At 44.9% G+C, this 22,290-nt stretch overlaps 2 protein-coding genes across 11 annotated transcripts in view; one reads left to right on the top strand and one right to left on the bottom strand.

Moving 5' to 3' along the window:
• The window catches only part of NSD1 (nuclear receptor binding SET domain protein 1), a 147,569-nt gene extending 128,745 nt beyond the window's left edge, over window positions 1-18,824 (top strand). For all 9 annotated transcript variants that reach the window (XM_045797579.2, XM_045798120.2, XM_045797888.2 and 6 more), the window contains 6 exons: window positions 3,229-3,498; window positions 4,854-4,970; window positions 6,026-6,167; window positions 8,468-8,574; window positions 10,571-10,775; window positions 12,369-18,824. In XM_045797579.2, coding sequence (XP_045653535.2) covers window positions 3,229-3,498; window positions 4,854-4,970; window positions 6,026-6,167; window positions 8,468-8,574; window positions 10,571-10,775; window positions 12,369-13,993 — 2,466 coding nt within the window. In that variant the 3' untranslated portion in view covers window positions 13,994-18,824. The remainder of the gene's footprint in view (window positions 1-3,228; window positions 3,499-4,853; window positions 4,971-6,025; window positions 6,168-8,467; window positions 8,575-10,570; window positions 10,776-12,368) is intronic.
• On the bottom strand, window positions 17,209-22,290 carry RAB24 (RAB24, member RAS oncogene family). Of its 2 annotated transcripts, none has more exons than XM_045799027.2 (8): window positions 21,801-22,290; window positions 21,649-21,717; window positions 21,358-21,436; window positions 21,181-21,248; window positions 21,004-21,103; window positions 20,734-20,784; window positions 20,528-20,590; window positions 17,209-17,390 (listed from the first exon to the last, which is right to left on the bottom strand). In XM_045799027.2, exons 1-8 carry the CDS (start codon window positions 21,915-21,917, stop codon window positions 17,338-17,340), a joined length of 600 nt encoding a protein of 199 aa, XP_045654983.1. In that variant the 5' UTR covers window positions 21,918-22,290; the 3' UTR covers window positions 17,209-17,337. The 2 variants fall into 2 exon arrangements, with proteins under 2 accessions (XP_045654983.1, XP_045654898.1); XM_045798942.2 differs by lacking the exon at window positions 17,209-17,390 and adding an exon at window positions 20,046-20,407 and having other exon boundaries at window positions 21,801-22,287.

The raw sequence follows: 22,290 nt of genomic DNA, 5'->3' as shown, positions 1-22,290 counted from the left end.
CGTTCTTTCTGATAGCTGAGTAATATTCCATTGTATATATGGACCACAACTTCTTAATCCAGTCATCTGTTGAAGGGCATCTTGGCTCCTTCCACAATTTAGCTATTGTGGACATTGCTACTATGAACATTGGGGTGCATATGGCCCTTCTCTTTACTACGTCTGTGTCTTTGGGGTAAACACCCAGTAATAGCTTGGATTTTTTAAAGCATTTAATGGATGTACATGGTAGTTGCAGGATAGAATGAGGGTTTTCTTTTTCCTTTAAAAAAAAAAAAGTACATTTACTTTTTGATCTTTAGAAGACCTCTAAGAAAGAATAAAATTCATAAAATATCAATCCTTACAAATAAACCTGCTTAAGAAAAGATACTCAAAACCTAAAATTGGGTCTAAAGGACGCTGGGGTGGTATGCTGAGAGTTAAAGGGAGTTATTGTGCATGGAGATATAACATAGTGCATGGAGTTCTAAGTGTAGTTAGGCCTCGAAAAGGGGAATGGAATCTGGTTCCCACAGTCAGATGCCAGACAACAGCAAGGGAGGCATTTCAGAGTAGCATGTCAAGCACAGAGAACTCCTGGGAGTGATCTATCACAGAATTTAGAAGCCAGCTTCTTTCCTCCAGACCCCCCCTCCCCACCTTTTTAAAAACAAACAAATACATTTCCAGGAAAAGATTTTAGAACAACAGTGGTCATACTTATAGTCTATGGGCCAAATCTGGCCTATTGTGGTGGTGGTGGTGGGTGTATATATATATATATATATATATATTTTTTAAAATAATATATAGATATATAAATATTAATTTAAAATAAATAAATTAGGAGAGGAATAGGACAGGTTAATAACAGTTTAGATCAGATGTTAAGAAAGAATGATTGAAACATCTTTATAGAGAGAAAAGGAGTAGGATGAAACTTTTGCGGAAGGGAGGTCAGGTAAAGATTACCTTGAAACAGGTGTATGTTCTAATGCCGTATGTGTAGAACCTGCAATCTGAGGTGATTGAGTCAGTCCTTACCTTCTGTCCCCTTAGAGTTTGCTTTCCTCGGGGTCGTGACTTCCATTTGCATGTGGTAGGAGTATTCCTCCACTAACAAAAAGTTTATAGGTTTTGTTTTGTTTTTTTAAGATTTTACTTGTTTATTAGGGGGAGAGAGAGAGCACAAGCAGGGGAAGCTGCAGAAGCAGGCTCCCCACTGAGGTGGGAGCCCGACAGGGAGCTCCATCCCAGGACTCTGGGATCTGGACCTGAACCAAATGCAGACCCTTAACCATCTGAGCCACCCAGACACCCCAAGAAGTGTACAGTTTTTGCCAGTATTTTGAAGTATCTGGGAAGAGATCTGGCAGAGTTAACATCCTTGTAAGGTGTTACGAAGAACTGGGTTGAGGACAATATATTTCTGCAAACAGGTTGGAGATTTTATATTGTTAAAGAAGAGGCAAAAACTAAAATATTAGAAATGAAACATTTGGGGAATTTTTAGAGGATGGAAAGAACTGTTTTGTTAATCATAGTGATTTCATTTTAATTAATTAATTAATTAATTTTTAAGTGGAGCCCATTGCAGGGCTGGAACTCAGGACCCTGAGATCAAGAGCCAAACGCTTAACTGACTGAGCCACCCAGGTGCCCCTAATCATAGTAATTTTAGATTGAATGGGTGTGATAATCTAGAATATTTGATGTGACAACTAAATGGACATTAAAAGAAAGAAAATTATAATATCTACCATGTTTAAGAGGCTGGTAGACTCTGTATGTCTCTATATGTAGACTTTCTACATATATTTCTTATTCTCAAAATAATCTTGCAAGTGAAACAATTTATCAAAACCACAGAATTCTGAAAAGCCAATTTTTATGTATGGGATGGGGTTTTGAAGACTCACAGTTTGACTATTCCCAGTGAAATAATACCAGGTGGGGGAGACTCATTCTCATAGTGCACAAATCCATCTTTGTTGTGGAATGTCTATTTTTTCCCTCAGCAGTGTTGCTAGCATTTGGAAAACACTAACAGCTTCAGTGTTACAGCAGTTGTTTGACCTCTATGTTTTATCACACCAAGATTTTCACTATAGTTTTTATAGTACTAGCACCACTACTAAATAAATGCATGAGTCCCATTGCTGTAGTCTATTAAAAAGATTACAAACTATGATAATAAATATTAAAAATATTTCTTCACATACAAGAGGAATCCCAGTTACCCAAAGACATTTTCATGCCAACCATTTACCACTTAAGAATTTTTTTATGTACCAGCTAACGTGGCGCCACCATGTGGTAATATCAGAAACTCAGGTTACACTCCGCTTGGCCTACCAGCTTTGAAATTATGATTTTCATAAAGTGATTTTTAAAAAATTTTTGTAGGATCCATAATTTGTATATTAAGTAAGGCTTTATGTCAGACTGACTGCCTTAATCTTTTTTTTCCTCCAGTTTTTCTGTTGCAGTAAAATATAGATAACGTAAAATTTATTAGCTTAATCAATTTTAAGCATACAGTTCATTGATATTAAATGCATTCATAATGTTTGCACCTGTTACCACCAGCCACCTCTAGTACTCTTTTCATCTGGTTAAACTGAAAGTCTATACCCATTCAACATTTTTTTTTTTTAAGAATTTTCTTTCTTTTTTTTTTTTTTCCCAAGATTTCATTTATTTATTTATTTGACAGAGATAGAGCCAGCGAGAGAGGGAACACAAGCAGGGGGAGTGGGAGAGGAAGAAACAGGCTCCCAGCGGAGGAGCCTGATGCGGGGCTCGATCCCATAATGCCGGGATCATGCCCTGAGCCAAAGGCAGACACTTAACGATTGAGCCACCCAGGCGCCCCTATACCCATTAAACATTAACTCCTCATTCTCCCCTCCTCATTGCTTGGCAACTACCATTCTACTTTTTCCTCTATGATTTTCACTACTCTACTTACACATAGTATTTGTCTTTTTGTGACTGGCTTATTTCACATAATCCTGTCCTCCAGGTTCATCCATGTTGTAACATGTGTCAGGATTTCCTTTCTTTTTAAGCTGAATAGCATTTCATTATTTGTACCACGTTTTAGCCATTGTGAATAATGCCCTAAGTTCAAAGTCACGTAAAAATATGGCATACAACTTCAAAGAAAGAAGTTTACCTTTTATAGGTCCTGAGTTGTCTTGTGTTGACTTGCCTGATGTTCTCTAGTATGTGTTTCTTCTGCAGGTGAACCGTCCTATTGGCAGGGTACAGATCTTCACTGCAGACTTGTCTGAAATTCCCCGTTGCAACTGTAAAGCTACTGATGATAACCCCTGTGGGATAGACTCTGAGTGCATCAATCGCATGCTGCTCTATGAGTGCCACCCCACAGTATGTCCTGCCGGAGGACGTTGCCAAAACCAGTGCTTCACTAAGCGCCAGTATCCAGAGGTTGAAATTTTCCGCACATTACAGAGGGGCTGGGGTCTCCGGACAAAAACAGATATTAAAAAGGTGAAGAAAATTTTTCATATTTTCCAGATTTTTTTCTTCTTTGCAATTGCTTAATAGGAGTTATTATTCTTGATGAATATGAGAAAATGATCATTAGAGGAAAGATAACATAGTATAAGGATTAACCTTACTGTTGGGTCTTGCTGGGTCCTTCTAGAGTTTAGACGCTTGAGAATAGTCCCCTTTACCTCTAAAGTCCGTAGTATTGATCATGTTAACGGTGTATGAGGATGAAAAAATAAAGGAAATTCATAGAGATACTGTGGCTTTATTTGCTCTTTGTGATAATCCTGGAACCTGTAGTTAGGGGATAATGAGTATGTGATACAGAGGTGTTAATCACCTAATAAAACTGTTTTTACTAAGGGAAAATGGGTTTTGGTTCATGGGAAATGAAGAACAGGATTAGGCCTTCTCTAATAAAAGTGCAGTAACATCTTCGAATTCAAACTTAGAAGGACCTGCAAGTTTCTAATAGAGAATATTATATAGTCTTTCTGTAGAATAAATCTTATTTGACATTTTAATAAAATAAACCTCACTCTAGTTACACTTTCTGAAGAATTGTATTGAAGTTCGTTTCTAGAAAAGGAAGTGAGTATCAGCTGGTCTGTTCAGTTATTTGCTAAGTAGCTATTATATATCTACTGTGTGCAAATGCCGTGGTAAATAAGAGAGACATAGTCCATGCTTTCATAAAGTTTACATTCTAAGGGGGAGAGACGTTGATCAAGTAATCACCCAGATTGGAAGCACAAAGGATTCTGGAGGCATATGGTAAATGGTAAAGGAAAGGGCCTGAAACTACCTTTGACTCTGAGAATATTTTAAGTTGAGAATTGAAATATAAGTACTTGTTGGCTTAGGCTAGGTGAGTGTTAAAGCATTGCTGGCAAAGCAGACAGCATGAGGAAAAGCCAATATGACTGTAACGGCGTGAGTCAGAAGGATGGTATTGTAAAATGTGGAAGGGCAGCAGGCAGGGCATATTCCAAGGAGAAAGAACATAGTTACGGAAAGTGACTTTCAGGTTTTGGAGCAGTTAAAGGGATCAGCTATCTACATCACCATTTTAATGGAGCCCTAGCTGACCTGCTTCTGTGTTGGTGGATCGTTAGTGTCTTCTGTATCCCAGTCTTTCTCCTCACAGCACTGATAGGAGTGGGGAGGTGTTTTTCATTGTCAAATAGTTGAAGCATCATATTTATGTTTCTTGAATAAACCTTTGTTAAATGTACTAGGTACATGTACATGAACTGCTTTGGAGATTCTGTTATTTTCATTATTTTTTTTTAAAAGGTGTACTTGGGAACACAGTTGTGCTTTCTGCCGTTAAGAGCTATTTCTTGTTCTAGGGTGAATTTGTGAATGAGTATGTGGGTGAGCTAATAGATGAAGAAGAGTGCAGAGCCCGAATCCGTTACGCACAAGAACATGATATCACCAATTTCTATATGCTTACTCTAGACAAAGTAAGTGTTATTTCCATTGTTATAAGATTGTGAAATTGATATTGTCCCAGCCATAGTGTTTGTAGGCATGTAATTCACTGCCCAAAACAACGTCTTCCCCTTACGGTGGTAGGGTTTGCTCTGTCAGGGTTCGGGAGTAGCTAAATTTGCTCGTTTCTGGCTATCCATCCCTTGCCAAAGTCAACAGAGCGACTGCATTCTTTTTGAACTGTCCGATACGAGTTGGGTATTATGTCTTTTAGTATTTTTCCTATAAGATTAAAACCTGAACCCAGCCAAGTAAATAATCATTCTTTCACCCTTTTATTTTATAGATTGAGAAGCTAATTTGTTAATATTTAGTGCACTGAGAAGGTCACATAAATTGTAGAACTCAGCTTCTGAACCCAAGTTACTTTTCCAATCATAGGAATTTGCTGATGAGTTTCATTTCATTAGTGCCTAGAATTATAATTGGGACTCATTCCTAATTCCAGCATCCTAATGTGTTTATTTTCTGTATATCTGACATTCTTCTTGCACCTGAATATTAAGGTCTGCTAGCAATCCCCAACCCCTTCCATTGGCTGTTATAGCAGAATTCTTTCCTAGTGTGAAACTTCGTGAACATTTATTAAGTTGAACCCTTTGGTTTGTGAGATCGTCACCTCCAGATATTCAGATCTTTGTTTGGGATGGGGTCTCAACATCAATATTAAAAACTCCTTAGCTGATTTCTAACGTGTAGCCAGGATTCAGGACCACCTAATTGAGAGGATGGGGCAAACTGCTGCTTCTAGGGCCATCATCCTCAAACTTCAGCATATATCAGAATCACCTAGTGGCCTTGTTATAACGTGGATTGCTGAGCCCCACCTCAGAGGTTCTGCTTTAGTATATGTGAAGTGCAGCCCAAGAATTTGTATTTCCAGCGAATAATAGATGTGGTGCTAGTGCTGGATTAGTGACTGCACTTTGAGAACCACTCCTGGGAGAGTCAAACTTTACATAGAGGAACTCCAGCTTGTTAGAATATACAGGAAATACCTACTGAGCATCATCTCTTGGAATTCTAGGACCGGATCATTGACGCTGGTCCCAAAGGAAACTACGCTCGGTTCATGAATCACTGCTGCCAGCCCAACTGTGAAACACAGAAATGGTCTGTGAATGGAGATACCCGTGTTGGCCTTTTTGCCCTGAGTGATATTAAAGCAGGTAAGAATCAGTTAAGGGTTCTGGAGCTAAGAAAGGAATTTCAGGTCTTAAAATCATCTAAAAAATCCCATATGTCCTGGAATCCAGAATGAGGTCTGCAAACTCTTGGAGATACGGAAGAGACTTTCCAGGTGGTACTTGGCATGGAATATTTTTGGTGGTGATGGTGGTATGGCAGATTACACATAACATAAAATTTATCATTTAATCATTTTTTAATTGTACAGTTTTGTGGCAGTAGATCCATTCACATTGTTTTGCAGCTGTCACCTCCATCCATCTCTATAACCCTTTCATCTTCCCCAAGTGAAACTCTGTACCCATTAAAAGCTAATTCCCCATTTTCTCTCCCCTTAGCACCACTGTCAGACACTATTTCAAGCATATTTAATCCTTGCAAAAATGTTGTGAAGTGTATGGTATATACCTGTGTTAACTTGGATTCTTGGGTCTGGCACCTCCGACCACCCTGGGGACGTGTCCTTTGTATTAATTACTCAGATGTTATCCAGTCCCATGACTTTGGTCCTTCTGTCTCTCCTGACTGCTTTCAGTACATTTGTACTTGGAACTTTAGTCTTTGTCCATGGGGATGTATTTCTCTACCATTTCTAGCCACAGTTTTTTCTTCTCTCTTCTCCCATATTCACTTAGCTCAAGTAGCATGGTATGGGAATTCACAGACCTTGTTCTTGTCCTCACTTGACCTCCAGTCTGCATGGGTGGGATGAGAGGAACGAGACAGAATGCTCAGTGCTATGCGGCGTTCCTGTGGAGCTACAGCCTTGACAGATGGAATCAGAACTTTTCAGCTCGCTCTCTGTACTCATTTAGTTTCATGCATTCTTCATTACCTGTTGTACTTTCTGCCACATGTGTCATATTCCTTTTTATCTTTTCTCCAATGCCTTTTGCTGTCCCCATAAGTGCAAACCTCAAGGATTGTTGTATATTGGACTCTTTTCTAGAATGGTATGAGTCTTTCCTAATGCACACCGATACCTTCTGATTTATCCCTTGTTCAGTTATGTTTACATAGTGGATGGTGAATAAGCAGCAGGTTATGTTATCTCATACTTGTGTATATGGTTGAGTTGTAATGTAAGGACATTAAATCAATGAAAATTCAGTTATATACTCATAAATTGTTTAATAAGAAATATCTATGATTCAGTGCAGTATTTCACGGTGAATGTGAGAGGAGAGACAGAACCCTGCTCTTATCTTGGTCAGTCTTGGTTCCTCCAAGCTCCTTGCAGTGTGAACATCTCACCAGGCCATGAGTGATTCTGGTTTTTGTACCATTTGGACTCCTAAATGTGAGGCAGCTGCTTTACAATTTGTTTAGCTAAATAAACAAATAATCTGTATTAATCCAATATTAGATGAAAAACTATATCAGTTAGTCTCATTGATGGAAGACAGGTCAGTCTGCAGTGGGAAATATTCTAAGATTTGATCATTTTGACCAAATGATTGTCACTTAACACATTAATGGTGAACCATTAACCTGACCCAGAGTTAATCTCATTGTATACATATATCAAATTCTTGTATTTGTGAGCTCTTCCCTAATGTGCTTTGAATTTGAATGTTTGTGTGTTTTATTTCCTCTAGTTTTGATAAGATGCACTTTTGATAGAAAGGGGACAATTTGTACCTTAAGTCTGTACATCTCTTCTTAAAGTTTACAAATTACTTCTATGTACATTATGTCATATTCTCTAAATAAGCTTGTGAAATTGTTGTTTCTCCATTTAACAAATGTACTCAGGGCTCAAATCACGCCGCTAGATTGTGGTAACAGGGATATAAAGCCGGGGCCTGAGTCTGTGGTGTAGAGTTCTCTAGTACTACTCTGTATTGAGATGTCTCTCCCTTAAGTTCTGCTAGGTTTGGCACAGATCAGCAGGTTTTCTTCATATTTAACATTCCCAGTGCCTAGCACATCAGTGTATACAGTGAGATGTTGTTCATTTTTGGTAATGAATTAATATATTTTGAATCTAATTAGAAAACAAAAAACAACTTGGGATAATTAACATCTCTACAGTAAAGGTTATTTTAAATATTACCTGTTAACCTGTGTAGGTTTTTCTGTTATTAAGTTGTATTTGCTGATTAATAATACTACAGGATTAGAATTAATTAGTATTTCTTTAATATAGTGGGATTAGAGTTAATAAATCCCTCTGTCCTCTGAACAGTCTTTCTCTTGCAAGTCCGTATCCTTTGTGATTAATACAGAAGTAATATAATTAAAACCATACATATTAATATTTTCATGGTCTTTTATGCAGGCACTGAACTTACCTTCAACTACAACCTAGAATGTCTTGGGAATGGAAAGACTGTTTGCAAATGTGGAGCCCCAAACTGCAGTGGCTTTTTGGGTGTAAGGCCAAAGGTACCTTCCAAACGTTTCCATCGGGAATAATGGTGTGGTCCTCCCTCCCTAACCAGTGGCACAGCTGACTCTTTAAGATGTCTCTTTGGAATAATGAGATTGGATAGTTGTCAGTAGGGCTAGTGGCACTTAACTAAGCATGCCGATGATCAGTTTGGTTACTCAAGAGTAGATCTGTGGGTGTTGTTGAATGATTTTCCGACTTCTCATTGGTGATACCTTTCTAACTAAAAAAGCTGTAAAATAGGAATCCATAAAATAGGTTACGTCCCATGTCTTTATTGGTCTCAGCTAATCTCACATTTCTTAATAAGCTACTTAAATTCTTGGGGTCTGTGTCTCCCTCTCTTTCTCTCTTTGTCTTTTTAAAGATCTCAGAGAATCCAGTACTGAATTTCAGATTCTAAATGTAGTATAACACTGTAGATAAACATAGGCCCTTAATCTTATCTTAACAAAGTATAACCATTGTTGTGTCTTACTCCCTGGGTTTTTATGTGCATTTTAACTGGCTTATAATTCTGTAAAGATTTACTTACAAGTCTGTATCCTGCATTTCTTAAATATTATAGAAATGTTTTCCTTGCTGTCACATAGTGTTTTTAACCATCGTCTTTAGTGATTTATATTTTTTATATAATGTATGGACCATAATAGATGAACATACATCCAGATTTTTCTGTCCTAAGTTTCAGCACACTGAAAATTGAAGTTTAATTTTGATGAACAGTACACAGTGATTCCAACTGGGTATTTCCCATTATGCTCTTTTGATTATGGAAGTCTATGTTAAGAACTGAAAAATGCAAATTAGCACAGAAACCAATAACTAAAGGGAGAATAACCTTTTTTTTTTTTCCTTAAAGATTTTATTTATTTATTTGACAGAGAGCACAAACAGGGGAGTGGCAGGCAGAGGGGGAGGGAGAAGCAGGCTCCCCGTGGAGCAGGGAGCCTGACGTGGGGCTCGATCCCAGGACTCCGGGATCCTGACCTGAGACGAAGGCAGACGCTTAACAGACTGAGCTAATCAGATGCCCTGGGAGTAATCACTTTGAGCAAAGACACATGAAGATGATGAACACCCACCAATTATTCTTTTATTAAATAAGGAAAATTACGTCTATATTTTATTGAGTTTTTGTTGTTTTTCTTTAGTCAGTTGGTTAAATGGTCTTGTTCCTTAAGGTCTCCGGTTTATTTATTATCTATAAATCAGTATAGTAACTGAATTTAACCCAGGTTTAATGGTGTACATTCACTAGGGATGTCAGTTTTTTGCATCCTTAACATCTATGTAATATTTCACACATGAATCAGTGAGAGAAATTTGAGGGCAGAGGTTTAGAAATGGGAGATCACTGAGGGATAGTAATAGATCAGACTGATCCTGGATGTTTCTAGTCCAAGGTAAATAATGTGATGAAACCCATGGGGTTTGGTAACCAAGTGTGGGCTGCAGAGATCATGGAGGACACCTGCTGGCTGCACCAGGGTCTGTCTTGGGGAGTAGTGGATATGAACCTAATTTGATACAGCTGAAGGGTTATACATAGCTGATTGAGGGCAAGGACCATGATTTAGTTTTCTCTGCCTTCCTAGCATGTGACATTTATTAAGTGCTTAGTGAAGGTTTGTTTAATAAAGAAGTGTGTGTGCACACACAAACATATACACCTAGACAAACAATAAAACTTAGTGTAAGGGTAACCTTTAACACCACACTTGTGTGTTAACAAAAAGAAGTTTATTTCTCTTTTATTTCATTCAAGGGGCAGGAGTAGTTGATAGAAAAGTTAGAATTAATGTAACCATTTATTGGGTACCTATGATGTGCCAGGTGCCTTTCCTGCATTTTCTCTTATCTTTGCAACAGTCTATGAGGACTGTCTCTTCCCAGAGGAGAGACTGAGGCTCAGAGAGGATAGTTAACCTGGTCAAGATCACACAACTAATGTATCGACAGAATGCTTACTGCTCAATATCTGACCTCTAGAATCAACCCATTGCCACAGAAGAAAAGTCAAAGAAATTCAAGAAGAAGCAACAGGGCAAGCGCAGGACCCAGGGTGAAATCACAAAGGAGCGAGAGGATGAGTGTTTCAGCTGTGGGGATGCTGGCCAGCTCGTCTCTTGTAAGAAGCCAGGCTGCCCAAAAGTTTACCATGCTGACTGTCTGAATCTAACCAAGCGACCAGCAGGTTGGTGCCAAAATCCATGTAGAGTGCTCTTTGTTCTCTGCCAGAATTGTCAGAGCCCTTGGTCTTCCCACACATAATGTTGAAGGGGGAATGGTTCATATTCTCATTCTGGAAATAAAGGCTTGGAATCCTAGGTTATAGAGAAGGGAACAGAAACTTACTCATTATATGTCAAGCACTTTATTTACATTTGTGTTATGTTATTTTATCCTCCCAGCAACCCATAAAGATGAGACCTTTTCACCTTCCCATGATGCAGATGAGGAAACTGAGAGTCCAGTTTGGTGAGATGACTTGTCACAGCAGAGCATGTAGATGGAGGACTTGGATTGCAAGCCAGGTTCTCTGACTTCAGGGCCACGAAATCATGTTTCCTTTCTAAAGAAAGAGAGGTCGAGACAGCGTGGAGTTTGGGGTTATTCCAGTCAGTGAGGTGTGGACTGAGGAAGGGACCTGTTAGCTCCCTTCACCCGCTCCCGTATGAAGGAGAGGCAGCTCCGGCAGCTGACACATGAGAGAGCTGCTTGGGCCGGCAGAGTGTCAGGAATTTGTGGCTGGAGAAGCTGCTAACTTTTGAGTGGTGATTTGGAGTTAGAAGAGTTTGGGGGGACTTGGATATGTGGTCTGTTTGTTGACGGGGTCAAGAAAGCAGTAGGGAGCCGCTCCAGCTGAGGAGATTATACGTCACTAGTGGCCTGCTCCCAGGAATTGCAGAGAGAAAACTTCGGGGTGGGAGTGAGAGGCGTTTATCCCTGAACTAGCTTTCCTTCAATGTATGGTTGCCAGGGAAGTGAAATAATAGAAACAGAGGTGGTGTGAGGGCAAGGCCACAGCATGACTTGTCAATGCCAGGAAGTGGAAATGGAGAACTGTTTCAGAATCAATAGCTCAGGATTGTGGCTGGCACAGGCTGCAATAGAACTCATCTTGCCCAGGAGCCAGAAGTCAGGGCTAGCGTAGTTTATTTGGAAACTATGAGCCGGGGCGAAAACACCATCCACGGCAGAGACTCTCAGGTGTCATGAAATGGGGGCAAATAGATGGTAGGTCAGGGTCTTTTCCACTGGTTCTGTGTGGATGGTACAGGTAAAATTTGTGCTCGTTTCAAGGCTTGAAACTGAGCAAAGGAAAATCCGCTCAGTTTTTCACATTTGTATATCTGCTCCCTGTTCCTAAATAAAACCAAATAAGCAGAAGCTTAAATAGCCGAGATTATCCCTTTAGAGTCGAATATTGAAAGCCTATATAAGACAAATGGAGTTTGCAAAACGGTGGAAGTAGTATCTTCACATTCTGTCTAAAGGGAGTTTTAGTTTTTTTCCCCTTTTGCTAGAAATAGTCATACAAATAAGAAATTACTCCTGCCTGTATGTTCAGCTGGTACTCAGTTACTGCTTGGTACTTGGCTTTTATTTGTGTGTGTTGTACGGGAGAGTCAGATTCTGGGGCAGGGGAGGTGCCAAGTGAGTGCCATGAGCTCTTTGCAGAAGGCGGCTGTTTGAAATCACTCCTTTGACCCAGGCTCAGGCCCATGGCCCGTTTCATGAACCTTGCTTGTCTTCCTAAGCGTTTGTTTCACATCTGTGTTTTTAGGGAAATGGGAGTGTCCTTGGCATCAGTGTGACATCTGTGGGAAGGAAGCAGCCTCCTTCTGTGAGATGTGTCCCAGCTCCTTTTGTAAGCAGCATCGGGAAGGGATGCTCTTCATCTCCAAATTGGATGGGCGTTTGTCTTGTACTGAGCATGACCCCTGCGGGCCCAACCCTCTGGAACCTGGGGAGATCCGTGAGTATGTGCCTCCCCCAGTACCGCTGCCTCCAGGCCCAGGCACTCACCTGGCAGAGCATTCGTCAGGAGTGGCTGCTCAGGGGCCCAAGATGTTGGATAAGCTGCCTGCTGACACCAACCAGACACTGTCATTGTCCAAAAAAGCTCTGGCAGGGACTTGTCAGAGGCCACCGCTTCCTGAAAGACCTTCTGACAGAACTGACTCCAGGCCCCAGCCTGTAGATAGGGTCAGGGACCTTGCTGGGTCGGGGACCAAACCCCAATCCTTGGTATCCAGCCAGAAGCCATTGGACAGGCCACCTGCAGTGGCAGGACCAAGACCCCAACTATCTGACAAACCCTCTTCAGTGACTGGTGTAAGCTCCTCACCCTCAGTCAGGTCCCAACCACTGGAAAGACCTCTGGGGACAGCTGACCCAAGGCTGGATAAATCCATAGGTGCTGCCAGCCCAAGGCCCCAGTCACTGGAGAAAACCCCAGTCCCTACTGGCCTGAGACTTCCACCGCCAGACAGACTGCTAGTCACCAGTGGTCCCAAACCCCAGACTTCAGACAGGCCCCCAGACAAATCCCATGCTTCTTTGTCCCAGAGACTCCCACCTCCTGACAAAGTACTATCAGCTGTGGTCCAGACCCTGGTAGCTAAAGAAAAAGCACTGAGGCCCGTGGACCAGAATACTCAGTCAAAAAATAGAGCTGCTTTGGTGATGGATCTCATAGACCTAACTCCTCACCAGAAAGAACGGGCTGCTTCACCTCATGAGGTCACACCACAGGTTGATGAGAAGATGCCAGTGTTGGAGTCAAGCTCGTGGACTGCCAGCAAAGGTCTTGGGCAAATGCCGCGAGCTGTAGAGAGAGGCAGTGTGTCAGATCCTGTCCTTCAGCCACCAGGGAAAGCAGCAGTCCCTTCGGAGCACTCCTGGCAAGCGGTTAAATCACTCACCCAGGCCAGACTTCTCTCTCAGCCCCCTGCCAAGGCTTTTTTATATGAGCCAACAACTCAGGCCTCAGGAAGAGCACCTGCAGGGGTGGAGCAGACACCAGGGCCTCCCAGCCAAGCACCGGGCCTGGTGAAGCAGGTGAAGCAGATGGCTGGAGGCCAGCAACTACCTGGACTTGCTGCCAAGAGTGGGCAGTCCTTCAGGCCTCTTGGGAAGGCCCCATCCTCCCTCTGTACTGAAGAAAAGAAGTTGGCAACTGCAGAGCAGAGTCCCTGGGCCCTGGGAAAGGCCTCACCAGGGCTCTGGCCCATGGTGGCTGGACAGACAATATCGCCATCTTGCTGGTCCTCTGGGAGCACACAGACATTGGCACAGACTTGCTGGTCTCTTGGAAGAGGGCAAGACCCTAAGCCAGAGCAAAATACACTTCCAGCTCTTAACCAGGCTCCTTCCAGTCACAAGTGTGCAGAGTCAGAACAGAAGTAATATGAGTAAATGTCACGTGACCAGACCAGCTGCCCCCAGGGTTCTTGGGGAAGGGAAATCATCTTTCTTTTCCCCTCTTAAAAAGCAGACCCCCAACACGTTTCCACTGTTATTCTTTCCTTATATCCCAACACTCAGAACTCTTGTGACATTAGCCAGTGGGGGCATGTGGTTGTGTAAACCATGTATGGAAATCCAAGTGGGCCCCAGCCAAGGAGACAGACAGACTTGGGTCTTTTTCCGCCAACCTTTACACATGGTAACTTGAAATAAAAAGTCCACTCTGGAGTCAAGCATGGGATTCAATTCCACTGGTCAGGTTGGAAGGTAGAGGGGCTCTCGAAGTTATTTCTCTAGCCCTGCAGAGCCCCACTGAGGGCACCTGATGAACACTCGGGAAGAACAGATACCTGCTCATATCAGTGGTGATTTCTTGAGCATTCACGTGTGCTAGGCCAGGTGCTAGGCACTGACAGGAGATGCAGAGATAAGACCTGATCCCTGTGAGCCTAACATGCCTGCCTGGGTTCCCAGGCTGTTTTCACGAACCTTTGACCAGGAAATAACAGGAAGTTCTGAGGGGCCCTGGGGCTCCAGACTCATTTTGTAATGTCCTTTATGGCCCCAGAAGTGGTTGTGTTGAGTAAGTGTCCCCTGGTTGGGTGTGCGTGTGATGCACGCACGCTCGTGTGGAGGTCTCTAGGTGGGGGTGGGGGGTTGCGTCGAGACCAAGCAGAGCCGTTGGCTGGGCAGCCGCTACTGCTTCTGTCTGGGCTGTGCAGAGTCTGAAAGTCTGTCCTGGCAGAGGGGCTGGTTGTGGCGGCTGGGCTCTACAAGGACATGGCTTTCCCGAAGTATAAGAAGGCAATTGGCAAGCTTACCTTTCTTTTCTACCAGTTTTCCTCCTTTTACATCAGCCCACCCCATGCCCACCCCCCAAATACTCAGGTGCTTTCAGATTTCAGAGTCGGGCAGTGGACATAGGGAGTCTCTGGCAAGCTCTGGGCTAGATCTACCACCAGCTCAGGGAGAGTGCCAGGTCCTGATGGAAAATTACTTCTCTTCTGATCCTTTGCCCTCCTACCTGAATGGAGGGAGTCCTCTCCTTCACTGGTGGATTCTATCACCCTATCCCTGAGAATTGCTGTGTTCTGTACTGAGAGCATCTGCCTGCTGACTTTGTTCAAGGGCAGGCCAGAACCCTTCCCCTGTGACTGGCAAGATGTGGTGTTTAGAGCAATTTCCAGTCTGAGAGATGATTCCTCATAACTGCTGATTATCTGTTACTGCTGCCCTGAGCTGGGGCCCAAGGGCTGGGAAATCTGTTGGTGCTACCCTGCCCTACCATTCACCCAGCTCACCAACTGCCAACAGGAAGTGCTGTTTGGCCAGTTCCTTCCCATTCACTCACCCCTCCTTTGTCCCTAGACCAAACGTGTTTACCTCTCTGCTTTGCCAACTTAGCCAGCAGCTTTAGCCAACAGGCCATCTCCTGGCCCAGATGTCTCCTGGCCATTCTGTTTCAGTTATGGCTTTTACACTCTCAACAGGATTCTGTATTGTGTCCCAATTTCCTCCTCCTAAGTTCCTATTGAGGTTACCCACATCACTTCTAAGGAGGAAACAATAGTTATAGAAGCATTTGCGCTTTATATAAAGATTAAAAGAAGAATTTGCTTTTATTTCCCAAAGTCTGTCTCGGGTTGAGACACTTGAACTCAGGCAGAGGTACGAGGCTGGGCAGGGCTGTCCCGAGTGTAGGGGCCTCTCTCTGCATCCCACTTAGACCTCGGAATCTCCTCTGTAAAGTCCACCTGCCTAGTTCTCCCCTTTTCATCCTATCTCTCTTCCCACATCATGAGAGAGGAAAAGCTCTTTGTTCAAAAGGAAGAGAAAACAAAGCATCTTATTTTCTTTTTTAAAAAAATTTTAAACCATGGAAAAGATATTTTTAAAGAAATCCACCCAGAACATTAAAGTTCATTATATTAAGTATTTATCATGTGTGAGAATAATAAGTATATAACTGCAGCTAGTAGGTCCCTTTTCCTAATCTCTTAGGCTGTATGAGTAGGGTTTGCTTGGTGCCAGTCCTGTGCCCTTTTCTCTCCTGTCATCTGTAGTTGTGATCAGAAAAAGATATTCGCACTGCACTGTCGGAATCTCCTTTCACTATGTTGTGTGTTAAATTACCGTAGCTCTTTGTTTCATGAAATAAACTGTGAATTTGGGGGGGGGGTGTGTGTGTGTGCAGGCTATGTAAGAAATTTAAGTGGCGAAGTTTGATCCTGAAATAGCTTCTCTGAAGTAGGCTTTGGTAGGTAATTGACTTGACAGCCGCTCTGGATATGTCTCACAGGACAAGGAGTGAGGGAAAGGTGGGCCATGATTGGCCACTTTGTGGTTTGGTTTTGGTTCTTTCCATTCTCCACCATTTACTGGAAACTTCCTTCCAGACCTGCCTGGGAAAACAACTTTTGAGCTGTGCTTGGTTTGGGGGTGGGGGTGGGGGGTGGTGGCAGTTCTTTATCTAAATGTATGGACAAGCCAGGCTTCTGTGAGGGTTACTGAAAGACTCTCAGGTAGAATGGAAACTAGAAATTGAGCTATCAGGCTTACTGATAGCAGCATCTGATACCAGATTGTTAACATCAAGAAAGCAGTCACCGTACAATTAGAAGCAGAGTTAGAAGGACTATTGGGGAATTGAAACTCTTGCATGAGGGACAGTGGGGAAGGAGTGACCCTGCTAGCCCTTGGGGACTCTCCTGGAGCTTTGTACTGAGACTTTTTCTCCAGAGGGTGTGAATTGGCAGTTAAAAGCTTTTCTCTTAGAAACTCCTGATCTTTGTGCAGGATGGTATTTTGGTATTTGGCCAAGTGCCTAGAAATCAGGATTTCAAGAGAGAGTGCCTCTAAGCCAGTCCCCAGGAGTTTCCAGGGGGGAAGTCATAGCTTCCATAGGTAACTAAAGAACCAATATCTCTCCTAGCCCTGTTAAGTCAGAAGAACTTTATGAAAACTATTGAAATTTGAATTCAAAGCCTCATTTGCTGCTTCTGCTGGAGCAGACCAATTCTAATAGCAAAACCGCTGTCATTGCTACAGAAGGATCCCAGGTTTTTAAATGTCTGCTTCCCCCTGAAGTTACTGAGTTTGAGGTGATTGAAGTCACTGTGTTGATCCTCTTAATGAACAACTACCAAATCTGCATCTTCAGCATTGATGGAAATAATTATTTTATCTCCACATTCTCTACCCCACACTACAGTCAGGGCACGAAGTGCATCAGCGATCCTTTCCCAGGCTCAGCAGCATCTCCTCACTGGAGCTGGACTCCCAGGTCACATCATGAGAAAAGAATGGCAGGAAGGAAGTCTGGTCCTGGCAGCTTCCCCTGTGGAAAGGAATCAGGAAAGCACTAAACGTGGATGGATTTTGCCCTCAGCTCCTATAAAGTGGGTTTTCTCCTAAGGCTTTCTCGGAGGATATTGTCACCTTCTTGGGGTTTGTCAGCCAGGTCAGAGTGGCCCCAGTCTCCTCACCTGAGATCATGGCAAGAAAGGAGCTGCCACAAGCCCCTTTTCCTGCTAAATAATGCTTGGGCTGCGTCATGGGCTAGACATTCCAGATCACTTAGAGCTAGGTAGCTGCTGCATGAGACTTTCGTTGGCTGTGGCCCGTTAGCTCTCAGCTGAGCTTCCTAGGGCCAGTGCAGCAGGGCCAGAGGTTGCTGTAGTACAGATTGAAATAAGAATAGATAATTGCTTTGAACACACAAAAAATGTAATGATGGTGCTAATTTTCTGGTATAAATAAGCACTGCCAAGGGTTGAGGGACTGGTGACTTAGAGAAACCCAGGTTCCTGTTTGGGAGGAAGAAGTTTTATGCAGAATGGTTTCTTTGAGGCTCTAACTTTAGCGAAGGCAAAGGCAGAGCCTCAGTGAAGCCTGCACCCGACCCTGGGGTGGGTCAGTGTAATCCTAGGTGGAAGAGATGCTGTATCCAGACGAGGGTGGCCATTGAGTTTCTCAGGGCTGGTGTCACCTTGTCACCTGGTGTAGCCTCCGTCCACACTGCCTAGAACAGGTTGGTAGAGAGCTCCAGCCGTGGGGTTCTTCTTCTGTTACCTTCTGCCCCTCTCTACCTCTTCCACTCTCATGGGAGCACCTCGATTGCTTATGAAGATTAAGGGTAATATTTCTTAAGGAAGTGGAAAGAGTTTATTTTAATTAGAAATCCACAGCCTGAGAAATGTTTCTTACCAGCATAAGCAAAATTATGTTAAACTCTTTACATGGACCCTTCTCTAGAGCTGCTTTCCCATGACTTTCAAACCATCAGGCTGTTGAGGGGCTTCAGGTCTAACACCCTGGAAGTCACACAAAGCTTTGTGGACAGGAGATGAGCCCAGGGAGTAGGAGCAGGGGTGAATGGTTGTGGTGCTTTAGACTTCCAGGGTAGGGGCAGAGAGCAGGCGGTCTCCAGGTCCAAGGTGGGTGCTGCCTGTGTGTGCGTGTAGAGGAGTGTGTTGAAGATGGGTGAGTGCAGCACACAGGAGCTCATGGAAGAGCAGCTTTCTAAGTCTTGGCAAAGAAACAAGCTGACAATAGAGATCTATATATTTTTAAGAAAGGGGTGGTGGGGGGGGGTGTCAGCTGAGGTCCATCACTGGTCTTTTGCCCCCTCCTCCCCCCATAGATTGTCAGCTGTAAGTGAAACTCTTAGTGAAAAAGAGGGGAGCCCTGTAGGAGTCCCCATAAACATGTACTGTAATTCTTTGTATATAGAAAAAAAATTACTGTAAAGTAAAGTTTAACTTTACTCTTATGGCCCTTGCCCTGTGTTTTGTTTGTTGTCCGTGGGGAGATGTAGCTTAACAGGAGGGAAGATGGGTTTGGGGTGAGAGCAGAAACCAGCCCCTGAGATAGTTCCCAGGTTGGGGCCATGGTGGAGGTGAGCCCCTCCTCTCAGCATCTCCAGGAGTGGTATGGGTTTCCTCCCAGCAGCCCCAGCTGCCGGACTGTCTCACTTCTTTTGGGAGTGGCTGGTGTCAGTTTCAGCCCCTATACAGGAAGCTTCCATTACCATGAAGGAAGGGTATTTTGAGGAATTGGTTTTAAAAAAGGAAGTGGAACCAAAGCATTTTTTCTGAGTGTGAGTCTGACCATTCTGGCCACGTTTTTAGTTCTTTGGAGATAGGTGCTAGGCACTACAGAAGACCTGGCCCAGGCCTAAGGCAGGAAAGCAGAGGCAAAGCCGCCAGGCCTCCCGTACTGGAAAGGGGCTGCCATATGCTTTTTAGCTGAACAGGAAGCACCAGCCCTATCGTCCGTAACACCTGATACTTCTAAGACCCAAAAATATACTTTGGGGGAGTCTTGGGAGTCTTACTCTCCTTCTGACCTAGTCCTGAACTTCATGCCCTTCAGCAGAAAGACCTCTGTGGAATAGTGTGGGAAAACAAACATTCAGTCCTAGAATTACTTTCTGCTCAGGATTCTTCGCCACCCTGAACGGGGTAGTGGTCACCTGATCTTACAGATGAGAAACTGAGGCCAGGTTTAGGTCCCTTTTCTGTTGATAGCTGAATTGGATCCCAGTCTGGATCTCTAAGACCTTTTTGTCTTGCAGAACTTACAATTTCTCTTCCATTAAGCCACCTTGTAGTGTGTTGCTGGGAAGCTTAGGATCTGAGCCACAGACATGACTCATGGACCTAGACGTGACAGAAATAGTGGTAGAACCAGCCAGTCTGAGGTAGGAGTGCTTGACCCTTTGATCTCTGGACACCACTTAAGTGCCTGCCTCGCGTGAGCTTCGCATTGCCCCAACCCCAGCCCCTCACCTATCTTTGTCTCCCCCAAAGAACAGGAAAAGGCCCTTTTGTTTCTACATTATCTTAGATCCAACTCTGGAGTGAAGCTACTTGGTTTCCAAAAGAATAAGAGCTGGGAGGAACCTTAGTATAGGAAGTGAGGCCAGCCAGGTAACCCCAGAAAGAACTAGGTGTCTTGGCACCTAATCCACACAGCAGGGAGAGGGGCTGAGTGTGATTCACAGTGCATTGATTTTATTTACAAATCAAAAGCCACTTAAATAATCTGCAGACACAAGTGCTGTCCAGGGCAGGAGCCTGGGGTCCAAATAAGCCTTTACCCTCCTCATGCCCATCAGTCAGCCCAATGCTGCCTCCGTTCTGTGGGCCAGCACAGGCAGGTGCCACCTCTGCTGCCGTGGGGACCGGGGGTAGCTCAGACGTATGACCATTCAAGCCAGACAGGAGCTAGGTCTAGCCCTTCTGGGGGAATTCCTTCAATTCCCCTAGGCCAGGTGAGTGGCGGTGACTCAGTGATGACAACAGCTGTAGAAGTAGGGGTTTGCCTTCTGGCTCAGGTCCACGCCCTTGTCCTCTGTCAAAGAGAGGTGGCAGCTCAGCACCATTCTGTTTGGGGATCAGGTAACTCGTGAAGGGGGCCAGATGCTGTGGGCCTAGAGGAAGTCTCCAGAGAGGCTTGGGGAAGCACACACACCTGTCATCACCTGGAAAGCAGCCACACTGACGTAATCCTCTGCCACTTTCTGGAAGAGCTCGTCTGGCAGGAAAAAGGACAAGTCAGTGAGGGCTCAAAGCCGGTAACCCTGGAATCACCCAGTAACCCAGCCCTCTAGGCTCTTCTTCTCTGCCTCCTCTGGCGCCCCTGCCTGTTCCTGCTATGAGGGCCCCGACAGCACTCACCCACACTCTGGCCCGTCTTGCTGGATGTTTCAAAGAGCTGAGCTTTGATATCTGTAAAGAGAAGTAACTAAAGCCTTCTACCTGAGAATCAGGTGGATACAAAGGGGAAGGCTAGCAGTTCAGGGAATCTAATGGACCCCATACCTTTAGGGAGGCCAGAAGACCTTCCCAAGGGATCTTGCCATGGCAGCTAAGGCAGTCCCTATTTTCTGTGCTCCACCCAAGCAGCCACCTCCCTCCCCCACCCCCAGGGAGCTGAGCAACAGCTACTGTCTGCATAGTCCTGGACGTCGTGGAAGTCCACACGTCGACGCCGCCTGTCCTCCTCCAGCAGGTCACTCTTGGTGCCACACAGGTAGATCTGACAGCCCTGGAGCAGGAAGACAAGGTCAGGCCTACTCCCATGGACCACCAGCCCCTGGTCGTCTGGTGAGGTCTGGCACTTACCTCCTCTAGGTTGCGCAGTTCCTTCACCCAGAACTTTGCCCGCTCAAAACTGCTGCTGTCCGTCAGGTCTTGATACGGGACACGCAGAAAACACAACCAAGGATCAGGGGCAGTTCTCTAAGGCCAGCCTGACACCCACCCCCTCTTGTTTGAGGAACAGGCCAGAACCCCTCTTACCATAGCAGACGATGGCAGCCTTGGCGCCCCGATAGTAGATTCGGCTCATGGCCTCGTAGCGCTCAGAGCCTGCTGTGTCCTGAAAGGCAGGGGGCGGTTCAGCCCTGGCCTGAGTTACAGAGCTACTCCCCAACACTGCAAACTAATACCACGTCTTCCAGACCCCTCTCTTTAAACTAGGGTCTAGAATAGAAAAATGGCCTCTACGAGACCACAAGTCAGCCAGGAACAGGCAGGAGAACCTAACTCTTCTCAGGAATGGGTTTTCTCAGGACTGCCCAGGGGACTTACCCAAATACCTAAAGTCACCGTCCGGTCTCCAACGGACATCACCTTGGCCACGAAGGCGGCCCCGATGGTCTGCAATCAGGGGGAAGTGATCAGGGCCGTGGGTGCCGGCCAGCTCCCTCCCACTCGTGCCGGGCCCCGCGCGGCGCACTCACGTTCTGATAGGGCCCCACCAGGAAGCGGTCGTGCACGTATCGTTCCACCAGGCTTGTCTTGCCCACGTACTCCTTGCCCAGCATCACCACCTTGACGTCCACGCGCTGCCCGCTCATGCTCCCGGGGCCGCCTCGCCCGCGTCAGGGTCCTGAGCGGGGGCGGGAGGCAAACCCGGATCTCCGCTCGGGCAGGCAGTGCCCAAGCCTCAGTCCCCGACCCCAGGCGCCAACCTACGACTGGAGACACCGCGTCGGCCGGAGCTCGGCAGCGTCCGCGTCTGACCCGCTCCTCGGCCCCAGGCGCTGATGCTCCTTCGAAAAGCCCAGGACTCAGGGCGGCCTGGGAGCGCGCGCGGCAGCGCCCTCAACGGCGCCGCATGCCGCCGCCCAGCTCGCTCGCCGGGCTTAGGCGTCGCTCCGGCACGGATTCCCCACGAAATCTAGGGGCCCCTTCAACCTGGGTCGGACCCGCAGCGCCGCGACTCCCGCG

Source organism: Ursus americanus, chromosome 15 (assembly GCF_024610735.1).
Source record: "Ursus americanus isolate L20-20 chromosome 15, mUrsAme1.1.p, whole genome shotgun sequence".
Taxonomy (NCBI): Eukaryota; Metazoa; Chordata; class Mammalia; order Carnivora; family Ursidae; genus Ursus; species Ursus americanus.
Note: the sequence above shows the minus strand (reverse complement) of the source record. Positions and strands in the feature narration are given on the sequence as shown.

Bases quoted from the DNA above. Each gene is read 5' to 3' on its own strand.
- RAB24 (XM_045798942.2), bottom strand. From the start codon at position 21,917: ATGAGCGGGCAGCGCGTGGACGTCAAGGTGGTGATGCTGGGCAAGGAG. The intron at 21,104-21,180 runs GTAAGTGCCAGA...TTCCTGCTCCAG, and splicing joins AACTGCGCAACCTAGAGGAG to GGCTGTCAGATCTACCTGTG. The intron at 20,591-20,733 runs GTGAGTGCTGTC...TTTTCCTGCCAG, and splicing joins CAAGACGGGCCAGAGTGTGG to ACGAGCTCTTCCAGAAAGTG.